Source organism: Bos javanicus, chromosome 1 (genome assembly GCF_032452875.1).
Source record: "Bos javanicus breed banteng chromosome 1, ARS-OSU_banteng_1.0, whole genome shotgun sequence".
In the NCBI taxonomy this organism is placed as follows: Eukaryota; Metazoa; Chordata; class Mammalia; order Artiodactyla; family Bovidae; genus Bos; species Bos javanicus.
In genome coordinates, this window is record NC_083868.1 from 67,450,508 (window position 1) to 67,471,176 (window position 20,669).

At 40.4% G+C, this 20,669-nt stretch overlaps 1 protein-coding gene across 1 annotated transcript in view; it reads left to right on the forward strand.

Annotated features, from left to right (window-relative positions):
- SLC49A4 (solute carrier family 49 member 4) overlaps positions 1–18,530 on the forward strand; it is a 101,779-nt gene extending 83,249 nt beyond the window's left edge. Inside the window, exon 9 of the mRNA XM_061406854.1 lies at positions 3,560–18,530. Within this exon, the coding sequence (XP_061262838.1) occupies positions 3,560–3,675 (116 nt within the window). The 3' untranslated portion in view covers positions 3,676–18,530. The remainder of the gene's footprint in view (positions 1–3,559) is intronic.
- Positions 18,531–20,669: the final 2,139 nt, after the last annotated feature.

The window sequence follows — 20,669 nt, forward strand, 5'->3', positions numbered from 1 at the left end:
TACAGACTAACCCAAAATGACCACATTAGAGTGCTTTGCCTGGCAAGATAGGCTCTAGTATAGATTTGCCTGCAGATTATAGCCATTGCCATCATGGATGATGAATGTCACATGGGCTTCTATACCAATGCCACTTGACTTACGTGGAGCCCTAGGTCACAGAGTTTCCCCTGTTCTGTGTTGATTCTGCTTTGGAACCTGGGACCCTATCAAAGATTTCTTAGAGTTTGTCTGACTTGGGTTTTTCAGGGTCACTTTCAAAAAACGTTACTTGCTCCTTAATATAATCATATTTGCAAAACTGAGTTGCTTTCTATAATATTTGCTTTGCAAATCTCAGTGAGTTATTTCAGATAGCATAGTGATGTTTTATCCTAATGACTTCACATACAAAATCCATTTGAGAATGCTGTTATATTCTTTATATGCTCTAAAATGTATTCTAATGTTCTATTTTTATAGTTTGTAGCTCGTTCTGTAGTTTGTATTGTCTGGGTTTTGTTGTTGTTCTAGAAGCTCTGCAACAAGTTTTGGCTAAAAGCATTAAAGGTTTTTAATTCAGTCTTTCATTTTGAAGTAGCCAACCATGAATTTGAGGCTGCGTTGTGTGCTGAGGAGGGAGGTGTTGTCTGGTGGTTACCAGGAGAACAGGTTCAACAGATGTATACTAGTGAGAAGTAATTTTATATCTAAGAATAAAAATGCAATGTGACAGTAATTATTAGGTAATTAATGTGTAATTAATGTAACTATTAGGTAATTAATGTGGGGTGAAGGGAGTATTACACTGTGAAATCATGGTGTCAGCTAGTTCTCTTGAGATATAGTGAAGACAGTTTTGTTAAATCACCATATTTTGGCTAAATCAACAAAGTAAGTAGAAGGCTGGTTTTGGAAAGTGTGTTATTCCAAGTTATTTGGAATCAGACAAATAAGTTGAAGGTGGTAGAAACTGAAAGTGTGGCATCACTGCAGGGAAAGATGAGATGAGAAGTAGAATGGTTCATCCTAATTAGTTCAGTCCCAACAGAGCCTCAGCATTTTGTGCAGAGCCCTGAAACATAATATGTGTCTCACTGTAAATTTGTAAATTGACAGAGTCCTCAGGCTGCAGCACAGGAGATGGTCAAGGACCAGCAGAAATGTAGAAGCAAATCATGAGCCTTGGAGTAGGAATTTATATGCTCTCTAGTGAAAGGCAAAGGGAAGGAGTGTTGGAAAACCGTGCTCACTTTAAAAGATAAAAAGACAGTTTTGATGGAAAAGGACTCTGTTGGTTTAATCATGTCATATGACCCTGGACTTCAGAGAACCACAGTTCACTTCACTCCTGCCAAGTCAAGTCAAACTTTTAAGCAAAGCCATTTCCTGCACATCAGAGCCACTTTAGCTGTGGTGTATGTGAATGGTTTTCAGTGGAAAATGCAGAATTTTTCCTCCCTGACCTTCTTCTCTCTAAACAATAATTTCTCAGAACACTGGTAGTTGGGTAAGCCAGATGAACTCACTGTAGAATGGACTTGGCTTTTCGGTGAGAGGTGTGTGCAGTAGTGAACATCAACCAACAAACCATGACACTGAAGAGCACTTTCAAGTTATTTCTAGAAATTTCATCTAAACCTAGGTAGAAGGAATCATTTTACAATGCTGATGAAATAAAGGTCTGCTTTGGCAATATTTGACTAATTTCTAGGTTTAATGAGAGCTAGGACAAGTTGATCGTTGTTACATGTGTGTTACCTTAGCTCCCGTGAAATATAGTCTCTAAGGTTTAGAAAATGTCCTTGATGTAGATTTCTTGTCAAGTGATGTACTTCCTGAGCTACTGCTTTAAGCAAATTTTAAATTTGACTTTAAAGTCAGAAACGCTCACTTTTCGTATAAATGCTATGCTGTTATCTCTATTTTGCTGCTTTTTTTTCTCTTATTTTTCCACTGATTCTTTTTGCCTGTTAAAATTATCGTCAGAAATCCAGAGGCTATCTGGTTAATATAAAAGCAGAAAATGCTGGGTATGCCATTTCAGGGAATATTAGAATAAAGACAAGATCCCAAAGATCACAGCCTTTCTGAGTATTTAGATTATAGTCAGTCCAAATAAAGGACAGAAACCAGCTTTGTGTAAAAAATACCATTGAAATACACATCTTTGTTGCGTGCTGTAGAATAGCATGTCTGACTTTTAAAATGTAGAAATGGAGAGGTTAGGGAGGCTGCTTTTGTGAACATATTCCAGGGGAAAAAAAGTGTTACAGCACCTTTTCTTACCGGTTGGTTTTCTGATTTCCATTCCTGAGCATAAATTGCTCTTTTGGCCATATGAATTATGGATTAATCTAAAGCAGCAGCATAGAATCTTTTGGATGATTTTTGAAGATTAAGGCAGTATTAGCATTCTGTAGAAACAGAGAGGGAAAATATAAAATGTATAGCAGTGCCCAAAGGAAAAAATGTACTAGGAAACATATTTCCTTCATTTTTGTTTTTTAAATTGAAATTGCTGAATGGATATTAAACTAGAGAAGTTAACCACCCCACCCACCCTCCATCACCACCACCACCAGATTCTTTGTGCCAAGAAACTGCTCACTTCTACACCAAAACCTCAGAACTGACTGACAGAGGGGTCGGGATAGAAGGAAGCTGAACAGATACATGGCTCCAGGGCCCCTGGAGCCAGAGGAAGCAGCCAGAGACAGCACAGTGGGCTGGGCAGCATGTGTGTTTTGGTAACAAGAGACCCAAGATTGGCCTGTCGGAGAGTTCTGAATTCATGAATGAGCATTTTTGAAGAAGCGCATTCTCAATTCCATTAAATCAAAAACATCATTATTTGAATTGCCTGTTTAGATGATTTCTGTCAATTTTCTGGTAATTGGCATCATACATAACCATTCTGATGGTAGGAAAAAAAGACTAGAAAGAAGCCAAAGTATTCTCAGTAGTATCTCACAGGGTCGAATTAGGATTCATTTTATAATGTTTTACTTATTATTTATATATATATATATATATATATATATATATATATATATATATATATATAATATGTTTTACTGTGATTACTGTATGATTTTTTGCTGAGAGTTAGGTATGTCTTTCCCCAAAAATATAAAAGTTTTATCTTAATTCAGGTGATTTTGTTTGTCTGTCTGATCCATCAGATCTTTCAAAACAAGGATAAGAGTGATGGTGAGAGAGGGCACTTTATATATAATTAACAAACTAACATTTAAAGGTTATTGATTTTTTTTCTTTGAAGTAAGATTTGTTTTGTCTTGCCACTGAAGCCAAGGTGGATTAAACTGATGAAAAGTCATAAGCAATACTGATTAAAAATATCCACAGGAAAGCCCTGTAACATATTCCATGCATCACTTAGACTCCAAATTTGTCACTGTTTATTGAAAGCCGGTTTTCAGGCATCCCAGGGCACATTTATTATAAGTGCTTATTTTAAGTGCTTTTGAATGCAAAGCAAGCAGGTTGCAGCCAGCATACAAGTGGCATTCTGCTGGGGACACGTGAATGCTTACAAGTGCATGTTTTTGTCTTGCAGAGTTGTCTTGGTTCAACTGGTGCCTTCCCGGGTCGTGTTTGCTCAGTCTCCTTCTCATTCTGTGCTTCAGGGAATCCTATGACAGACTGTATCTTGATGTGGTTGTCTCAGTTTAATAGCACAGACTCGAAGGAGTTTAAAAGGAGACTGGAAATCAACACTGCCTACTGCACATTTGCTTGGAATTGCACAGGAAAAAAAATCAAAAGGAGAAGAAAGAAACTTCATTCAGAGGTTTTGTTAGGTTATAGGTGACCACATTAATTTAATTACTACTAGGTCATAATAATGTGGAACTTGAGTGATAATAGTGGATTTAAAACTGCATCAGTGACATACCTGTGCCGGAGTCGGGTTAGAAGTGTGGGCTTACCCAGAAAGCACTACCTAGGTAATTCCCTCTATGTTTTGTGCCAGTGCTAAGCTACTGATTGGTTCATTTTAGTTATGAAAAGGAATAAAGGGTGCCTATCACATGAAGATAGCTCCTTCCCTAAGCCACATATCAGAATAGGAAGAAATGCCACTAACTTCTAAAGAAGTTTAAACCCTATATCAGATTTTAATTATAAAATAGCCAAGAGGTATTTCAATGATAGAAATTAGCCACATGTACACTACATTTTTTTCTAATAAAGCAATTTCTTATGTGACTCCTGATTTGTAATTAGACTGGAAAGCTTCAGCCACCTTAATTATGGTGGCCAGCTGCTTTCTAGTGACCTCAGAACGCATACTTTGTATCTCGATCTTAACTTATCCTTGTTTCTGTGAAATACAGTTTCATCTACTAGGCTCTTAAATGTTTATATTGAAGGTGACTAAATGTTTAATATAGTTGCATTAAATGCTGTATGAAAAAATGTAATTCCGTTCCGATTTAGCACTTTGTGAAAAATGAAATGACAAATCCCACATTACATCCTGTGTCTTTGGGCAGATATATGTGTGGTGGCATGGGATGGGAAATCCAGCACCAGCTGTTATTTACCAGGGTTGCATTTTATTAAATAACCCTTATTTGAAAATAACAATTTATAGCCTTGAAACTTTCAAATCTGTGGAGTGATTTCTGAATTCCTTCCTTGTATCTCCATTCAGGGTATAAAATATTCAGTTCTATATGGAGTCAGTATATTGGAGAGGGCAGTATTTTGCCATTTCCTGCCTTCTTACTGTAAATGACAGCTTTTTCAAAAATAACACCCATTGGACAGCTCTTAGACATGTATTTCACTATGACATAAAGTAATATGCTTTCGTGGGGTTATGGTATTACCACTCTTCAGATTTACATAATTCTCCTCATGCAAGAAAATCAAATTCTCTCTCAAAAAGTCCAAAATAATATTTACCTTCGTTGTTTTCAGCTTCCTCCAATTCCTTCTCCTTTTTCCTCACTTAAAACCGTATCTTCATTGTCAACTATGTATGTATATATATATGTGTATATATATATATATATTTATTTATTATTTTTTGAGGATGTGAGTACAGTTTTTGTCAGCTAAGTATCTATTTTATTTGTCTTTTCCTGGACAGGCAGAGTGTAAGCCAGCTCCTTCCATTAGCCGGGGTGCTGAAGTAAGGTTAAGGGAACCTGGTCAGCATTTGATCAACTCACCGGCACACATGCGCACACCATCACACATAGTCCCATATACTCCCTCCGTTCCCCCTTGATAAGTTGAAGGCTATGCATTAACTCACCTCCGTCCTAGAGGAAGAGACTATTACCGCCAGCCTTCTAAGATCCTAAATTGTGCAACCTGGAAAGTAAGGAAATCCTCAAATTTAACATCTGTCTTCAGTCAGCTTTAGACCATCCCCCTTTATAACCTCCCTGCTAATAACTCAGCGGCCAGAACTGAAGGAACTTGCTAAAGAGAAGAAAACCTATGAAAGCTAGGCTTAGTTCCCTTTAACTTGGTAATTCTTCTTAAAAATGAAAGGAAAGCAGAATTCTTCAGTATAACTGAAAGCCAGTCAAGACCCAGGCCATGACCCGGGTGCTAAAATAACCACCACCCCCTCCTGTTTAGAATGAGGCTAGAAAGGCAAGGGAAGAATTATGATGCTTTTGGTTTTAGTGAGATTTGTTGTGTTTCAGGGCATTCCTATATAAAATTTAGCTAAAAGATTTCTCATGCAGAGCATTTTAATTATGGTTAATTCTATTTTTAACACAAAGTGAAAAATAGCGTTTAAAAGTATTGCCTAAATGACTGATTAGTTCAAAGACACCCCAAATGGGCGCTGATTTTAAATTCCTTTGTTGTACCAGGCACCAATCACTGTTTTTAGCATATGTGACATGAGATGAGATGGGTCTGTCTCATTTACTTCTGCTTAACCCCTCCAGCAGATAATTGTTCTAATCACAAACTGCAGCAGTTTTTTTAAGTGATCAAATTTCACATCCCAAACCTGATAGAGCACCAAAAGGCTCTAGGGGTAGGGGGAGGATTACACATTATTTTCTAACCTGTGTATTTCCAAAAAAAATTTTTTTTTACTTTTTGTATTTCTCACATGCATCAGAAGAACAGCTGTTATCCCTGCACTTTATAAACAAACATTAAAGAGTCCTAATTAATTTTATAATTAAAAAAAATCTTAACCCTCTACTAATCCAAGCACTCATTTTATAATTTATAGAAACAGTCCCAGAGAGATAAAGGGGCTTGCGAAAGGTCACAATTCTAGTTAATGACAAAAGTAAAACTAACTATAACCCTCATCTTTAACTCCCAAAGTAGTGTTTTTCTCTGCCTCACAGAATTAGAGCTTAATTTGTGTACACTTCGGGATGTTCATGAATACACTTTCATGTTCAGAAACGATGGGGCTTAAGAGTAAAATGCCCTTAAAATGAGGTGATTGCTTGATTCTAAGTAAAATCTGTCTATTTTCTTTCTCGCTATCCTGTTGGTGTTCTAACATTTCTAAAGTCTTAGCCTGCAGTGAGTGACAGGATCTGAAGTTTCTGATGAATAATTCAGTCCTCATAAACAAAGTCAGTAGCAGTATTAATTGGTAAGGACATGTTACAATATAGTGTAAGTTCCCTGTGGCTTATCAGAGAATACTTCAGTTTATGGGAAGAAGCGTTTTTTAAATATGGTGTGTAGTGGAGATACAGAACAATTAGATACACAAATGCATTTCACTGGAGGACAGAACTAATAAGCTAACAAGAGGGAGTCAAGCACCATTTTGTATATTTAAGCATATATAGCCTCAGGGCCATGTTTTAACATAGATCATATATTCATGTTTAATTATTGAGAATGCTTAAAGCTTGTCTTTATGAAGCCTCTCTAATGAGAGATTCAAACTAAGAGATTTTAAATTGAGGAATTGAATTCCCATCTCATCTTTTAATTCTCTTTTTTTTTTTTTTTACTATTTTTATTAAAATCTAGGCATTCATCTTGCTGTTTGCATAAGTATAAGCTTCATTTTAAACAAGATCAAATGCAAATGCATAGTAGATTTGCTTTAATGTTAAAAATCACATTAATTTCACATTTGTCCCTGAAAAAGTAAATACAGGAAATACTGTTACTATACAAATGCAAAAGCTATGATATGACGAAAGTGTCCCATTAAAAAAGAAACATAGAAAACTATGAGGATATTTCATCAGATCTCTTTCTAAATGTAGGAAAAATAGAATTCCACTTTGTAGGATTATAATCATACAGAAAAAAATGGTATAAAAGCTTATTTCCATATTATCAACAGTTTGCTAGTCTGTTGGGAAATATAAACAATACTGAGGTGGGAGAGTGTTGGCCCATTCCGTAACAAAACTTAACAGGGAGAGTTAGGTGCATTTTTAGTAGCATCCATTGTGCTCGATAGTGATGAGTTTCTGCTCAGTAGGCAGACATCTTGGCCACTCTGAACACTCATGTCCTTCCAGGTCACCTCCTGGTTCAGTTGGAACCTCAGACTTAGGGGATGGCCTCCAGGGACTAATACCAAAGCCCTTAAGAGACCCTTGAGAGTGTCACCTCTGAGGGGATGGGAATGATAGAGACTGTGGGCAGAGTACAGGGAATGCTGTTCAGTCGCCAAGTCATGTCTGACTCTGCGACCCCATGGACTGTAGCATGCAGGCTCCTCTGTGCTCCGCTGTTTCCTGGAGTTTGCTCAAATTCATGTTCATTGAGTCAGTGATACTATCTAGCCAGCTCATCCTCTGTCATGGCCCTAAATCTCTCCCCTAAACCACCCTTCTTTTATAAACAATTTTAGTTTGCTTTTGGTCAGGACTGAAACACCAACCCCTTGTTTCACGTAACAGTTTCCTGAGGCTCCTCTTTACTTGTCCTCACTGCCCTGTACCTCAGTTTTCTGAACACTTGCACGAATCTGCTCTCAGCTCCATCATGGTCTCTGCTTCCTTGAGCTGACTTCCTAGCACAAGCTTCTTTACCCTCAACCCCTCCCTAAGACCTGGAGCTAAAAACTCAGTCTCTTTCCTGGCTAGTAGTAAAGCCAGATACCCAGGCTGTCCTCTCCTGAACAGGATGATAGCATGATCAGAACACAGGCAAATCCAGAAAAACCTAACAGTTCTTCTCACAGCCAGATCTTAGAAATTAGAATATTCCCCTGCAATGGGAAGGGAATTACAACGATCTCTCACAAGTTTCCCTAGTTATTATTTGCTGTACTTTTAGAATGTGGACTAAGCTCGTGCGTGTAGTCTTTCTCTTGTGCCTTTGAACCTGGTACACTTCAGACAGTAGCTTTCCATCTCAGCCAACACTCAGAAAGAGAGCATAAAACCACAATACCCTGGCTGTTCTGCTCATGCAACAAGGGAGAAATAATTTTTAAAAAACAGCTAAAAAATGAGATAAAACATGGAATTCATTTCAGCATACTTGGAGAAATGATAAAAACACATCAATCCATTTTAACTGTCAGTTCAGTTCAGTCACTCAGTCGTGTCCAACTCTGCAACCTCATGGACTGCAGCACGCCAGGCTTTGCTGTCCATCACCAACTCCCAGACCTTGCTCAAACTCGTGTCCATCGAGTCAGTGATGCCATCCAACCACCTCATCCTCTGTCATCCCCTTCTCCTCCCTCCTTCAATCTATCCCAGCATCAGGGTATTTTCAAATGAATCAGTTCTTTGCATCAGGTGGCCAAAGTATTGGAGTTTCAGCTTCAGCATCAGTCCTTCCAATGAATATTCAGGACTGATTTCCTTTAGAATTGACTGATTGGATCTCCTTGCAGTCCAAAGGACTCTGAAGAGTCTTCTCCAACACCACAGTTCAAAAACATCAATTCTTTGGTGCTCAGCTTTCTTTATAGTCCAACTCTCACATCCATACATGACTACTAGAAAAACCATAGCTTTGACTAGACGGACATTTGTTGACAAAGTAATGTCTCTGCTTTTTAATATGCTGTCTAGGTTGGTCATAGCTTTTCTTCCAAGGAGCAAGCGTCTTTTAATTTCATGGCTGCAGTCACCATGTGTAGTGATTTGGAGCCCAAAAAATAAAGCCTGTCACTGTTTCCACTGTTTCCCCATCTATTTGCCATGAAGTGATGGGACCGGATGCCATGATCTTAGTTTTCTGAATGTTGAGTTTTAAGCCAACTTTTTCACTCTCCTCTTTCACTTTCATCAAAAGACTCTCTTTTTCTTCTTTGCTTTCTGCCATAAGGGTGCTGTCATCTGCATATCTGAGGTTATTGATATTTCTTTTGGCAATCTTGATTCCAGCTTCTGCTTCATCCAGCCCGGCATTTCGCATGATGTACTCTGCATATAAGTTAAATAAGCAGGGTGACAATATACAGCCTTGACATACTCCTTTCACAGTTTGGAACCAGTCTGTTGTTCCTGTCCAGTTCTAACTCTTGCTTCCTGACCTACATACAGATTTCTCAGGAGGCAGGTACAGTGGTCTGGTATTCCCATCTCTTTCAGAATTTTCCACAGTTTCTTGTGATCCACATAGTCAAAGGCCTTGGTATAGTCAATAAAGCATAAGTAGATGTTTTTCTGGAATTATCTTGCTTCAATGATCAAACAGATGTTGGCAATATGATCTCTGGTTCCTCTGCCTTTTCTAAATCCAGCTTGAATATCTGGAAGTTCACAGTTCACGTACTGTTGAAAACTGACTTGGAGAATTTTGAGCATTAATTTCCTAGTATGTGAGATGAGTGCAATTGTGTGGTAGTTTGAACATTCTTTGGCTTTGCCTTTCTTTGGGATTGGGATGAAAACTGACCTTTTCCAGTTCTGTGGCCGCTGCTGAGTTTTCCAAATTTACTGGCGTATTGAGTGCAGCACTTTCATAGCATCATCTTTCAGGATTTGAAATAGCTCAACTGGAATTCCATCACCTGCACTAGCTTTGTTTGTAGTGATGCTTCCCAAGGCCCACTTGACTTCACATTCCAGGATGTCTGGCTCTAGGTGAGTGATCACATCATCATGGTTATGTGGGTCGTGAAGATCTCTTTTGTATAGTTCTTCTTTGTATTCTTGCCACGTGTTCTTAATATCTTCTGCTTCTGTTAGGTCCATACCATTTCTGTCCTTTATTGTGCCCATCTTTGCATGAAATGTTCCTTTGCTGCTACTGCTGCTAAGTCACTTCAGTCATGTCCGACTCTGTGCGACTCCATAGACGGCAGCCCATCAGGCTCCCCCGTCCTTGGGATTCTCCAGGCAAGAACACTGGAGTGGGTTGCCATTTCCTTCTCCGTTTTCTAGAAGAGATCACTAGGTCTTTCCCATTTTATTGTTTTCTTCTATTTCTTTGCATTGATTACTGAGGAAGGCTTTCTTATCTCTTCTTGCTATTCTTTGGAACTCTTCATTTAAATGGGTATATCTTTCCTTTTCTCCTTTGCTTTTTGCTTCTCTTCTTTTCTCAGCTGTTTGTAAGGCCTCCTCAGACAACCATTTTGCCTTTTTGCATTTCTTTTTCTTGGGAATGGTCTTGATCCCTGCTTCCTGTACAATGTCACGAACCTCCATCCATAGTTCTTCAGGCACTCTATCAGTTCTAATCCCTTGAATCTATTTGTCACTTCCACTGTATAATCTTAAGGGATTTAGTTTAGGTCATACCTGAATGGTCTAGTGGTTTTCCCTACTTTCTTCAATTTAAGTCTGAATTTAGCAATAAGGAGTTCATGATCTGAGCCACATTCAGCTCCCAGTCTTGTTTTTGCTGACTGTATAGAGCTTCTCCATCTTTGGCTGCAAAGAATATTATCAATCTGATTTCAGTATTGACCATCTGGTGACGTCCATGTGTAGAGTCATCTCTTGTGTTGTTGGAAGAGGGTGTTTGCTATGACCAGTGCGTTCTCTTGGCAAAACTCTGTTAGCCTTTGCCCTGCTTTGTTTTGTACTCCAAGGCCAAACTTGCCCGTTACTCCAGGTATCTCTTGACTTCCTACTTTTGCGTTCCAGACCCCTATAAAGAAGAGAACATCTTTTCTGGGTGTTAGTTCTAGGAGGTCTTGTAGGTCTTCATAGAACTGTTCAGGTTCAGCTTCTTCAGCACTACTGGTTGGGGCATAGACTTAGATTACTGTGATATTGAATGGTTTGCCTTGAAAACGAACAGAGTTCATTTTAGCTCTAAACATGCTATATTTGGTGCATTATGAGGCTCCAGAAGGAATACCAGATCAGCCCTACAGTACAGTGCTCTTGGGGCTCCCCACAGGTGGTGCTAGAGGTAAAGAATCTACCTGTCAATGCAGGAGATGCAAGTGACATGGTTCAGTCCCTGGGTTGGGAAGATTCCCTGGAAATGGCAACCCACTCCAGTATTCTTGCCTGGAAAATTCCACAGACAAAGAAGCCCAGCGGGCTTCAGTCCTTGGGGTTGCAAAGAGTCAGACACAACTGAGCACACACACACACACACACACACACACACACACACCAGCTCTTTTAGTTTGTGAGCAAGGCTTCTGTAGTCCTGATCAAAACAGCAAGAATGACTTGGAGACACTTGATTTACTAATATTAGAAAATGATACTTTCAAAACTATCATTTAATTTAGACTTCCTCTAGTTCAGACTGGCTTTCTTCCCGTTTACCTGGAAGAACTGTAGAATCAGAGAGATAATGTAATCCAACCACTCCATTTTACAAATAAGTAAATAGAGAATCCCTTAGGTTACATGACACAGCTCAGTTTTAGCAGATCACTTGACTCCTAGACCAGCATTCCTTCCATAAGTGATCAATGTGTAAACCAGAAATAATTTAAGTAAAATTTCTTTCTTTTTAAATTTTTGAAAATTAATACACATGAGTGTATACCCATTGTAAAATACCCAATACAAAAATATAAAGTGAAGTCTACCTCCAAACACATGCTGGTTAATCCATTCTCCTTTTCAGAAGTAATCCCTCTGAGTCGTTTCAGAAAATTTTCTATGCATTTACATACGTAAGTATAAAAACTTAGGATTTAAAATCAAGTCATCTTGGGAACTATTTCTTGAGACCATGTTGGCATTAACACTTCAGGCAGGAGCTTCTGAGCTCCTTATTTTTCTCTAAGATGAATCTGTGTCAAACGTAGCAGCGGTTAACAGACATTTCATGGTTTTGTGCCATCTGGTTATGTGCCATCAAGCTCTATCATATTCTCAAGTTAAAAGGTGAATTTCAATGTGCAATATTGGTTTTCTTGTTGGAAATATAGTCAGTTTTAAATGCCACCAACTCAGGTCCATGCCTCATGAGAGAAAAAAATGAATGACCCACCCCCAAAATCCAAACAGATTTTCTTGACAGTTTGCTTGGCCCCCATCTCAGCAGAAGCATGCCATGCTGTGAAAAGCAGAAAGTTGTGAGGACAACCTATACAATCCCATTAAAAATAATCATAATAGCTAATGAAGGTTCTGGTAATGTGTTTTCCTTGTCACCTCCCTTAGCTGTTGTAACTTTCAAGCAACCAGTAAAATCGGAGTGTAGCATGACGAGATCTGAGCTCTGTTCAGTCACTTTCTTTCCTGCCGTCTTCCCCATCCAGCTTTTCCCTCTCTGATTGTATCTTCCTACTTATTTCTGACTATGCATGGAAGCAAGCCACATTATCTGAGTTGTCACTATTATTGAAGAGAGCCATTTCATCATGAACTAGACTAGAGAGGACAGAAAAAGAGCCCTGGCCTAGAAGCCCCAGGGCCCAGCTTGCTGCCAGGCCTGGTATCTTCAGCTGTTTGACCCTGAGCAAGTCCCTTCATTTACCCACAGCTCTGAAGTGACAGAGTGAACAGAGGTGTTCTCTGAGGTCTCTTCCAGTTCAGTTCCCTTCTATTGGAAATTCAGTTCCCTTCTATTGAAGTATTAGGAAGTGACTGACATACACCCACCTGTGTGCACAGTGGTCCTCCTTTTATGAGTCCCTATACGTGAACACAGACCACACATTCAGCAACAAGAAGACATGGCTTTGTCTTTGTCTCTGCTAGAAGATAAGCTATAGGTGCTGTTTATTTCCCCAAAGGACTTTATATATAAAACCCAAGGACTGTTAAATTTATCAAATGCGATAAGAGAAAATCTCATCTGCTGTTGAGATAGCATCCTAGGAGCCAGGTCAGAGTATTGCATTTGCTCACCAGAATCAGGCCAGACCAGAAACCCATCCTTTGGTTTGGTTTGATTCATTGTGAGTCAGCAGTGAGTTTGCACCTGTAGAAATCAAACTGTCAGATCAGATGGTAAAGTTGATCCTTGAACTGATATTTCTAGAGTTGCAGCACTGGAGAATTGTAAGTTGCTCTGCAACAGTGTCATCTCTAACAGCCAGATTCTGCCAGGAGAGCTGGGCGGATCTTTTATAGGGTGAGCATGGAGGTTCAGCAGGTCAGGTCTGATCTGTATCCAGGTGTTAGGAAACCAGGCTTCACTGAGATTGTAACAAGGGTACAATAGCTTTCAGGGAAATGAACCAAAAGTCCAGGGGGTCTGGAGGCCTGGGTCTCAGTCTCTCTCTTCAGGGCAGCTGCTGAGAACCTTGGGGCTTTGGAAAAATCACCTGTTCTCTCTGGACCCTGGCTTCCTCACCTCTAAAATAGAAGGGTCAAGTAGATGGTCCTATTTGCTGAAGAGTTTTATAGCTTCTGATATGCACCTGTTTGGTCACACACAGACCAAACAGAAAGTAGAAAACAACGACAGGCATGCAATACCTTTCCACTGGTCCTTTCAGTTACACATTACCTTTTCAAACAAACAAGGATCTTCTATAAGGAAAGTCCCATTAGTCATATGTTATAGGTGCCAGGCACTTACAGAAACCCTCAGGCCATAGACATATCTGCTCTTCCTTCATTCACCCTTTTATTCATTCTGTATACAGAGTAATTACGTGTGTGCCTGTGAAGGAAAATCGGAAAAACAAGGGATGTTTCCACCTTTCAGGACACTTTAGAAAGATTAAAAAAAAAATAATGATAATCTCCTGAACTAGCAATTAAAAGAAACCAACGAGAGTTTCCCAAATAATTATGAGTATCTGGAACCTAAATTTTTTTTCTCATACTATCATTAACCATGACTGGTTTCAGGGGAAGGTATTCTGTTTGGTTGGAATTTACAGAACCTGGATCTCTCTGGGAGCACTGAATCAACTTTTGCATGAGGAATCCCAAACCTTCCCATCATCCCTGTCTGGCGAGTGGGTTACTATTCCTTTAGAAGGTTGAGAGGATTGTTGGCACCTTTACCTTCCTCCGAAAACAAGACTTAACAAATAAAAGCACAACAAGATACAGTTCTCATAAGACCTTGTGCATTTCCTTTCTAAAAGGAATTTAAGTTTCAACAGAGAACAAAGACTAAACACCCAAAACAAAGAGTTTCTAATGATAGAAGTTGGGACATCAGCCCATGAGAGAGAGAAGGGCTGCTTTGGGGGCAGGAGGCTCTGTAGGGGCCCTTCGGATGCGTCCACCTGTGAGTAAATGTAAGCCACACTGGCACCCCACTCCAGTACTCTTGCCTGGAAAATCCCATGGACAGAGGAGCCTGGTAGGCTACAGTCTATGGGGTCACACAGAGTCAGATAAGACTGAATGACATCACAGTGCAGTCCTGCCTTCTAAGGCCTTTCAGAAACCCAAAGATGCTCCAAAGGGCAAGTTTCAGTTCTGCAGATGGGTTTATTTACTGCCAGTATCTCCATCTCCAAGCTTACTTTCCTCTTCACCAGAAATAAATCTTTTGGAGGCTTATGAAAATTAAGTATTAGGAAAATTCTTCCCTCATCTACAAGATTGCATCCACAAGTCCCAAAAATCACTTCCTTGACCTTCACATATATAAGGTCAAGGAAGGTCTGTGACTCGGAGAAGGGGCCTGGAAGAGTCGGTGCAGGTGTCTGGTCCCGCTGGATTCCAGCTAAAATGGAGGGTGTGTGTTGGGGTGGTCTCTTTCCTCTCAGTCCTTCCCTGAACTCACTAGTTCATGCTGCACTGCTCTTCCAGATCAATAAGTTATTGCTGAGAAATCATTTCAGTACGTGACGTAAATGTCTCCAGTGGAGCCATCCCCCTCCATAACCCACTGTCCTTTCAGTCTGTGCCCCAGAATCCTTGCCCCACGTCCCAGAGAAATTCAGCTACCCTTGTCCTTTTCAGGGGAAAAAACACTGATTGATATCTTAGCCCTGACATTTCACCCTTTTTTATCTCAGAATGCAGAAACCCCTTCGCGTTTGTTGTGTTTTTTACTCAAGGTTAATAAAGATCCCCAGGCACATGCAGTTCCGTGCTGCATTCTGAAGCCTGTAATTGTCCTTCCTTCTAATTGGGGGAAAGGTTACTCTAATGAACCAGCTACTGATTCCCTTACCTATTCACTGTTTTATCAGTATACCTTTACCGGTAAATTCTTTGTTATCTAGATCCTGAAATTTATTTCATTTTTTTTAAGATTTCATTTTTTTTTTTTTTTTACAAAATTGCTTCTTTTATCTTATAGCAGACTGTGATCTTTTTGCTTCTGAGTACTTTATAATACAATTTGAACATAATAGAACATTCTAAAATAAAGCCAGGCAGGGATTTCATCCTAACCACTTAAATGCTGGGAGAGGCAGACTGTATTTTTTAAAAAGATAGAAGGAGGGCTGGGATGGAGGAAGCTGGATCACATAATTCAACCAGTATATTTGAGGCTTCTGCTGCATGCTGAGTGCTGGTCTAGGCTCTGAGGATACAGAAACAAATAGGACAGCATCCTGGCCCTCACAGAGATTCATATTCTGATGAGTTCATTCATAACAAAGGTAATTCAAAGCTAGCAATACCCCCTAAAGGCTGTTTGTAGCTTATTTCTATGACTGTCTATGGGATCTTAAATCTGTTTGGAAAGATACGTTTTAAATCCTGTTTTCTTGGGCCATTAGAAACCCATACTTGTCCCTAATCAATGTATATGGTTATGTGTAACTGTCATAGAGTAAAAAAGTCCCTCTAAACAGCTTTTGAAGGGATAGACAGAGAAATCTGTCTTGATGGCTTGAAAAGAAATGGAAGAATTTTAGGGAAAACTACCAAGCTCCAAAAGCATTCAGATCTACTAGTGTTCAGACATGGGATCAGGCAGATGAAAAAGCCTTCTAGCAAGAGGGAGCCAGGGTCATGGAAGCATGGAGACCCCACTGAAGGAGTTAGAAGCCAGGCTGCAGGCATTTGTTAATATGTCTGCTGAGTGAAGGTGGAAGAGGAGCTGTGGAGACAAGGAGTTGTGGTGGAAGCAGATGCTGAAATACAGAACCCTGAAACCGGCTTGTTCTCAGAGTCATCTGACCCAACCTCCTGCCTCCAAGCATATCCCGCCTGCACTGTCTGACCAGCTGCTCTTTCAGCTCTCCAAGGATGGATATTCCACAACCTACCCTGTCATCTGTTCCAGAACCACATCCTCCTGGCACTTAGAAGTTTTTGCTTTTAAAGAATGGAGGCAGGAGAGAGGTGGTCCAAAAATGGGGAGACAAGCAGAGCAAGTCAGGGCAGAGGACTTGCAGGGGAGCTGGAGGTAGGAACTGTCTTCGCACATCACCCTCCTTCACACTCCAGGGCGGTGGGAACACTGGAAGGGGGAGCCCACCATCTGGAACCACCCTCACGGAAGCCCTGGTTGGCAGAGCGAAGGTTCCTGTTCCTCTCCAAGAAAGCAGTGGGAATCTAGACATCTGCAGTCTCTCATGTCTTCAGTACCCTTTTGCATTCTACGCGCTTTGTACAAGTCATTACTTTTCAAACCAATTCTTGGATGCAGAGAAATCTTGGGTAGTCCAAGTGGCCTTAGATCCAAGTAAAGGACATGAGGTCCAAGTGGACATAGATCCAGGTAAAGGACATCAGCAAGCCCTACTCCATTCAGACTTTTCCATCTGCCTCCACCCTCTCAGTCACATTCCTGGAAGCAAACCAGAAAGTTCATCCAACAAAAATCACTGAAAAAATCTGAAAGCCTAAGTGCTTTTTTATTCTCCCTCTGTTTTCAAGGCACAGTGTGTCTGGTCTGATCTCACTCCATTTATAGTTCTCTGGCTTTCGTGGCTCTGCAACACAGGACTGTCAGAGCAGGAAGGCAAGCAGAGGCAGGATGGCTGCAGACACAGAGCAGAGGCTGCTGCTGGCATGGGAGCAATAGTCCCATGGCCATCACAACCCACACTGGGGTCCTGGTGTGCCGTAGAGGCTTCATCTTCCCCCATTCCTTGGGTTTCCTGGAGGGTTGAGTCTCATTACCGTCCCTGCTCTCCCTGACCCTCCTCCCAGCCCCAGGCTGCACTGAAGCCCCTGACTCCCTTTCATTCTGTGGAAGAGCAGAGTCTCTGCCTGTTGAAATCTGGTCCACCCTGAGGATGGTTTTTGGCTGAAACGGCTGCAGTTGAGCAAAGAAGTTCTGACTGTCAGCGTGAATGAGTCCTCCAGTAGGCTTCAGCAGGTTCCCTGCCTCTGTGGTTCTAATTTAGAGAAGGGGCAGGGGCGGTCCCAAAGAACTGAGGATAGACCAGATGATCTCTTGAGATTCCTCCCAGAACCTGACTTTTAAATAGCAACACTAAGATCCAGTTAACACACAGGCTTCCTGCCAGGAGGTACTCCTCCTCACATGATACCCCATGCACCTGGGAAGATGTTCTCCTAGCATGAGACACAGTGCACAAATTCTGTGCGACCCCATAGACAGCAGCCCACCAGGCTCCCCCGTCCCTGGGATTCTCCAGGCAAGAACTCTGGAGTGGGTTGCCATTTCCTTCTCCAATGCATGAAAGTGAAAAGTGAAAGTGAAGTTGCTCAGTCGTGTCCGACTCTTCACAACCCCATGGTCTGTAGCCTACCAGGCTCCTCTGTCCATGGGGTTTTCCAGGCAAGAGTACTGGAGTGGGGTGCCATTGCCTTCTCCAGCAAAAATAGGTTGCAGGGAGGAGGCTTAAAATCTGCCCTCACTGAACTGTCATGCCAGGGGATGTGTGTATCTGCTGACCTGGCTCTTTGACCTGGTGGGCCTATACAACTGTCCAAACATTGAGTGTGTGTGATAAATTCCCCTCTGACACTCATCGCAACTTCTGAGTGTTCTGTGCAGTTTAAAATAATTCTTACCATGTAAATATGTTACATTTTAATAAAAAGATTTTTTTTGCATTTTACTTTTGTAATATTTGGGGTTTTATAGATTTTTATTTTATTGCCAAGTATACTTTTGTAAGGGAATGTTGAAGTCTTGAGTATTTTTATTCTTTTCAAACTATAGTTAATGTCAACTGTAAGCACTGATAAATATTATTCATATGCGATTTTCCTTCCTCTCCATCGGGTCTTTTTAAGGAACTGTGTTTTGGCATAGCATTTTATTTAAAACTCCGCTTCATTTTACACATTGTGAATACTGAAGACTCTGAAAAATAAAGATGCATTTAAAATCTCTGTGCTGCTACATTTTAGAAATGGTAATGTGCATTGCTTTGCCAGAGTGGTAATTAAATGTTTAATGGTTTAGAACTCCTAGTTCAGAATGGGGGTTCTAGTCATTACTCACAGTACGGAGCCTCTGAGCCAGCCCCCACTTCTTGGGAGATGCACACGAGAATGGTGATTTCCTGCTCAGTGTGGAAATATGGTTATGTTGACATTATAGTTACTGTGCTGTGGTTTTGAAATAAATGTGTATTGAAAGCACTTGTGATAACATGGTCTGCATTTTGTTTTTAATCAAACTCCAAATGGCAATAGAAGTGGAGCCAAAGCTCCCTAAGTATTTGGGCAGCGAGATGTGGTGGCAAAACAAAACAAAAGTCTGGGAGCAGGACAGGATGGGCCAATCCTTCACTGACCAGCCCCGAGACTTTGGTAATTCCTTCAGCACTTTTGGAGCTCCTGTGTTCTCATCCATTAAAAAAAAGAGAGCTAACGTAAAAGAGAGGGTTACCTGTGCATTTTGTGATGATGGGATAAAGTGATGAACCTAAGGGACCTGGCACATATGGATTGCCTGGTAAGTGTTATTTGCTTTCTTCCTTTCCTTCCTTAAATCCCTCTCAGAGTCTTCCTTTAAAAAAAAAAAATCAGTATTCGAAATTAAAAATGTATTGACCTTCTGAGTAAGATGATAGTTATGAAATCCTTACATGTTTAATACTGTCTCTAATTTGTCATAGGAGTTAATTCCCAAAAATGTTGATCACAACTGGATTGTGTTTAGAAGTGTGGCAATGTTTGCATAAGTACACTGCATTAAAAGTCTACTGGTAATCTAAAGGGATTTGCCTTTGCAGCATTTAAAACAAAAGAACAAGCAGCAAAAGCTATGAAGATAGGTTTGGAGTCACCACAAAAACATGGAAGCACTTTAATAGTTTCAAAGCAAGCGCTTCCCAGGTTAGGTGGTGAGGAGACTGTTCTTGGAAAAACTTGGAATCATACATACCCTTTAGACTTTGGAAGGAAAGGTTTCCTTAGCTTTCCTGGAGTAGTTATCAAATATTAATAGTCCTGTTCTCTTCTTGAAGGTTCCAAAGTCTTCATTTTTTGAGATATGGAAAAGTATCATGCTTTATTTACATCTTGCTATAAATGATTTTAGTATAGAACAGATCATAACTGTATTTTTGTTTTATATCCTTAACATATCATGGACATTTTCCCATGACAAGGGAAGCTTTTATAATTTAAAGTATTTACTTTTATTGTTGGACATTAAGGCTGTTTCTGGGGTTGTTGTTACATATTTATCCTCCTTCTACTCTCTGATTATTTTCTTAGAAAAGATACCTAGAAGGAGAATTGCTTGGTTCAATTATGAAGACTTTTAACTCCTGACAAGTATTCCCATGGGCTTCCCAGGTGGCGCTAGTGGTAAAGAACCTGCCTGCCAATGCAGGAGACATAAGAGGTTCATATTTGATTCCTGGGTCAGGAAAATCCCCTGAAGGAGATCATGGCAACCCACTCCAGTATTAAGAATCCCATGGATAGAGGAGCAGAAGCCTGGTGGGCGGAAGTCTTTGGGGTCGCAAGAGTTGGACATGACTCAGCAACTAAACAAGAATAGAAAAACCTGTTTCTTCTCTACACTTACTTATGACACCAAATGTGTGAATTTCTCCACACCAAGCAATTCTCTAATTCTCAGCAGTCACCAACAGTTGAACTAAACTCTGACAATAACCACTTGGAATAGGGTAAACCCCACAGGTTAAGGGCTCAGTCTCATAGGAGTTCCCCTCTCCTCCTTCCTCTTTAAGACTCCAGTTACAAGTCCAAGTTGTCACCTCTGCTTCTGACCCTTGAAAGGATATAAATCACAGGTTCCCCAATCAAAAAATAGGCAGGAGATCTAAACAGACTTCTCTCCAAAGAAGGCACACAACAGGCACTTGAAAAGACATTCAACATCCCTAATTATTAGAGAAATGCAAATCAAAATTACAATGAAGTAGCAAGCCACAACGGTCAGAATGGCATCATCAAAAAGTCTGCTGCTGCTGCTAAGTCACTTCAGTCGTGTCCAACTCTGTGTGACCCCATACACGGCAGCCCACCAGGCTCCTCCGTCCCTGGGACTCT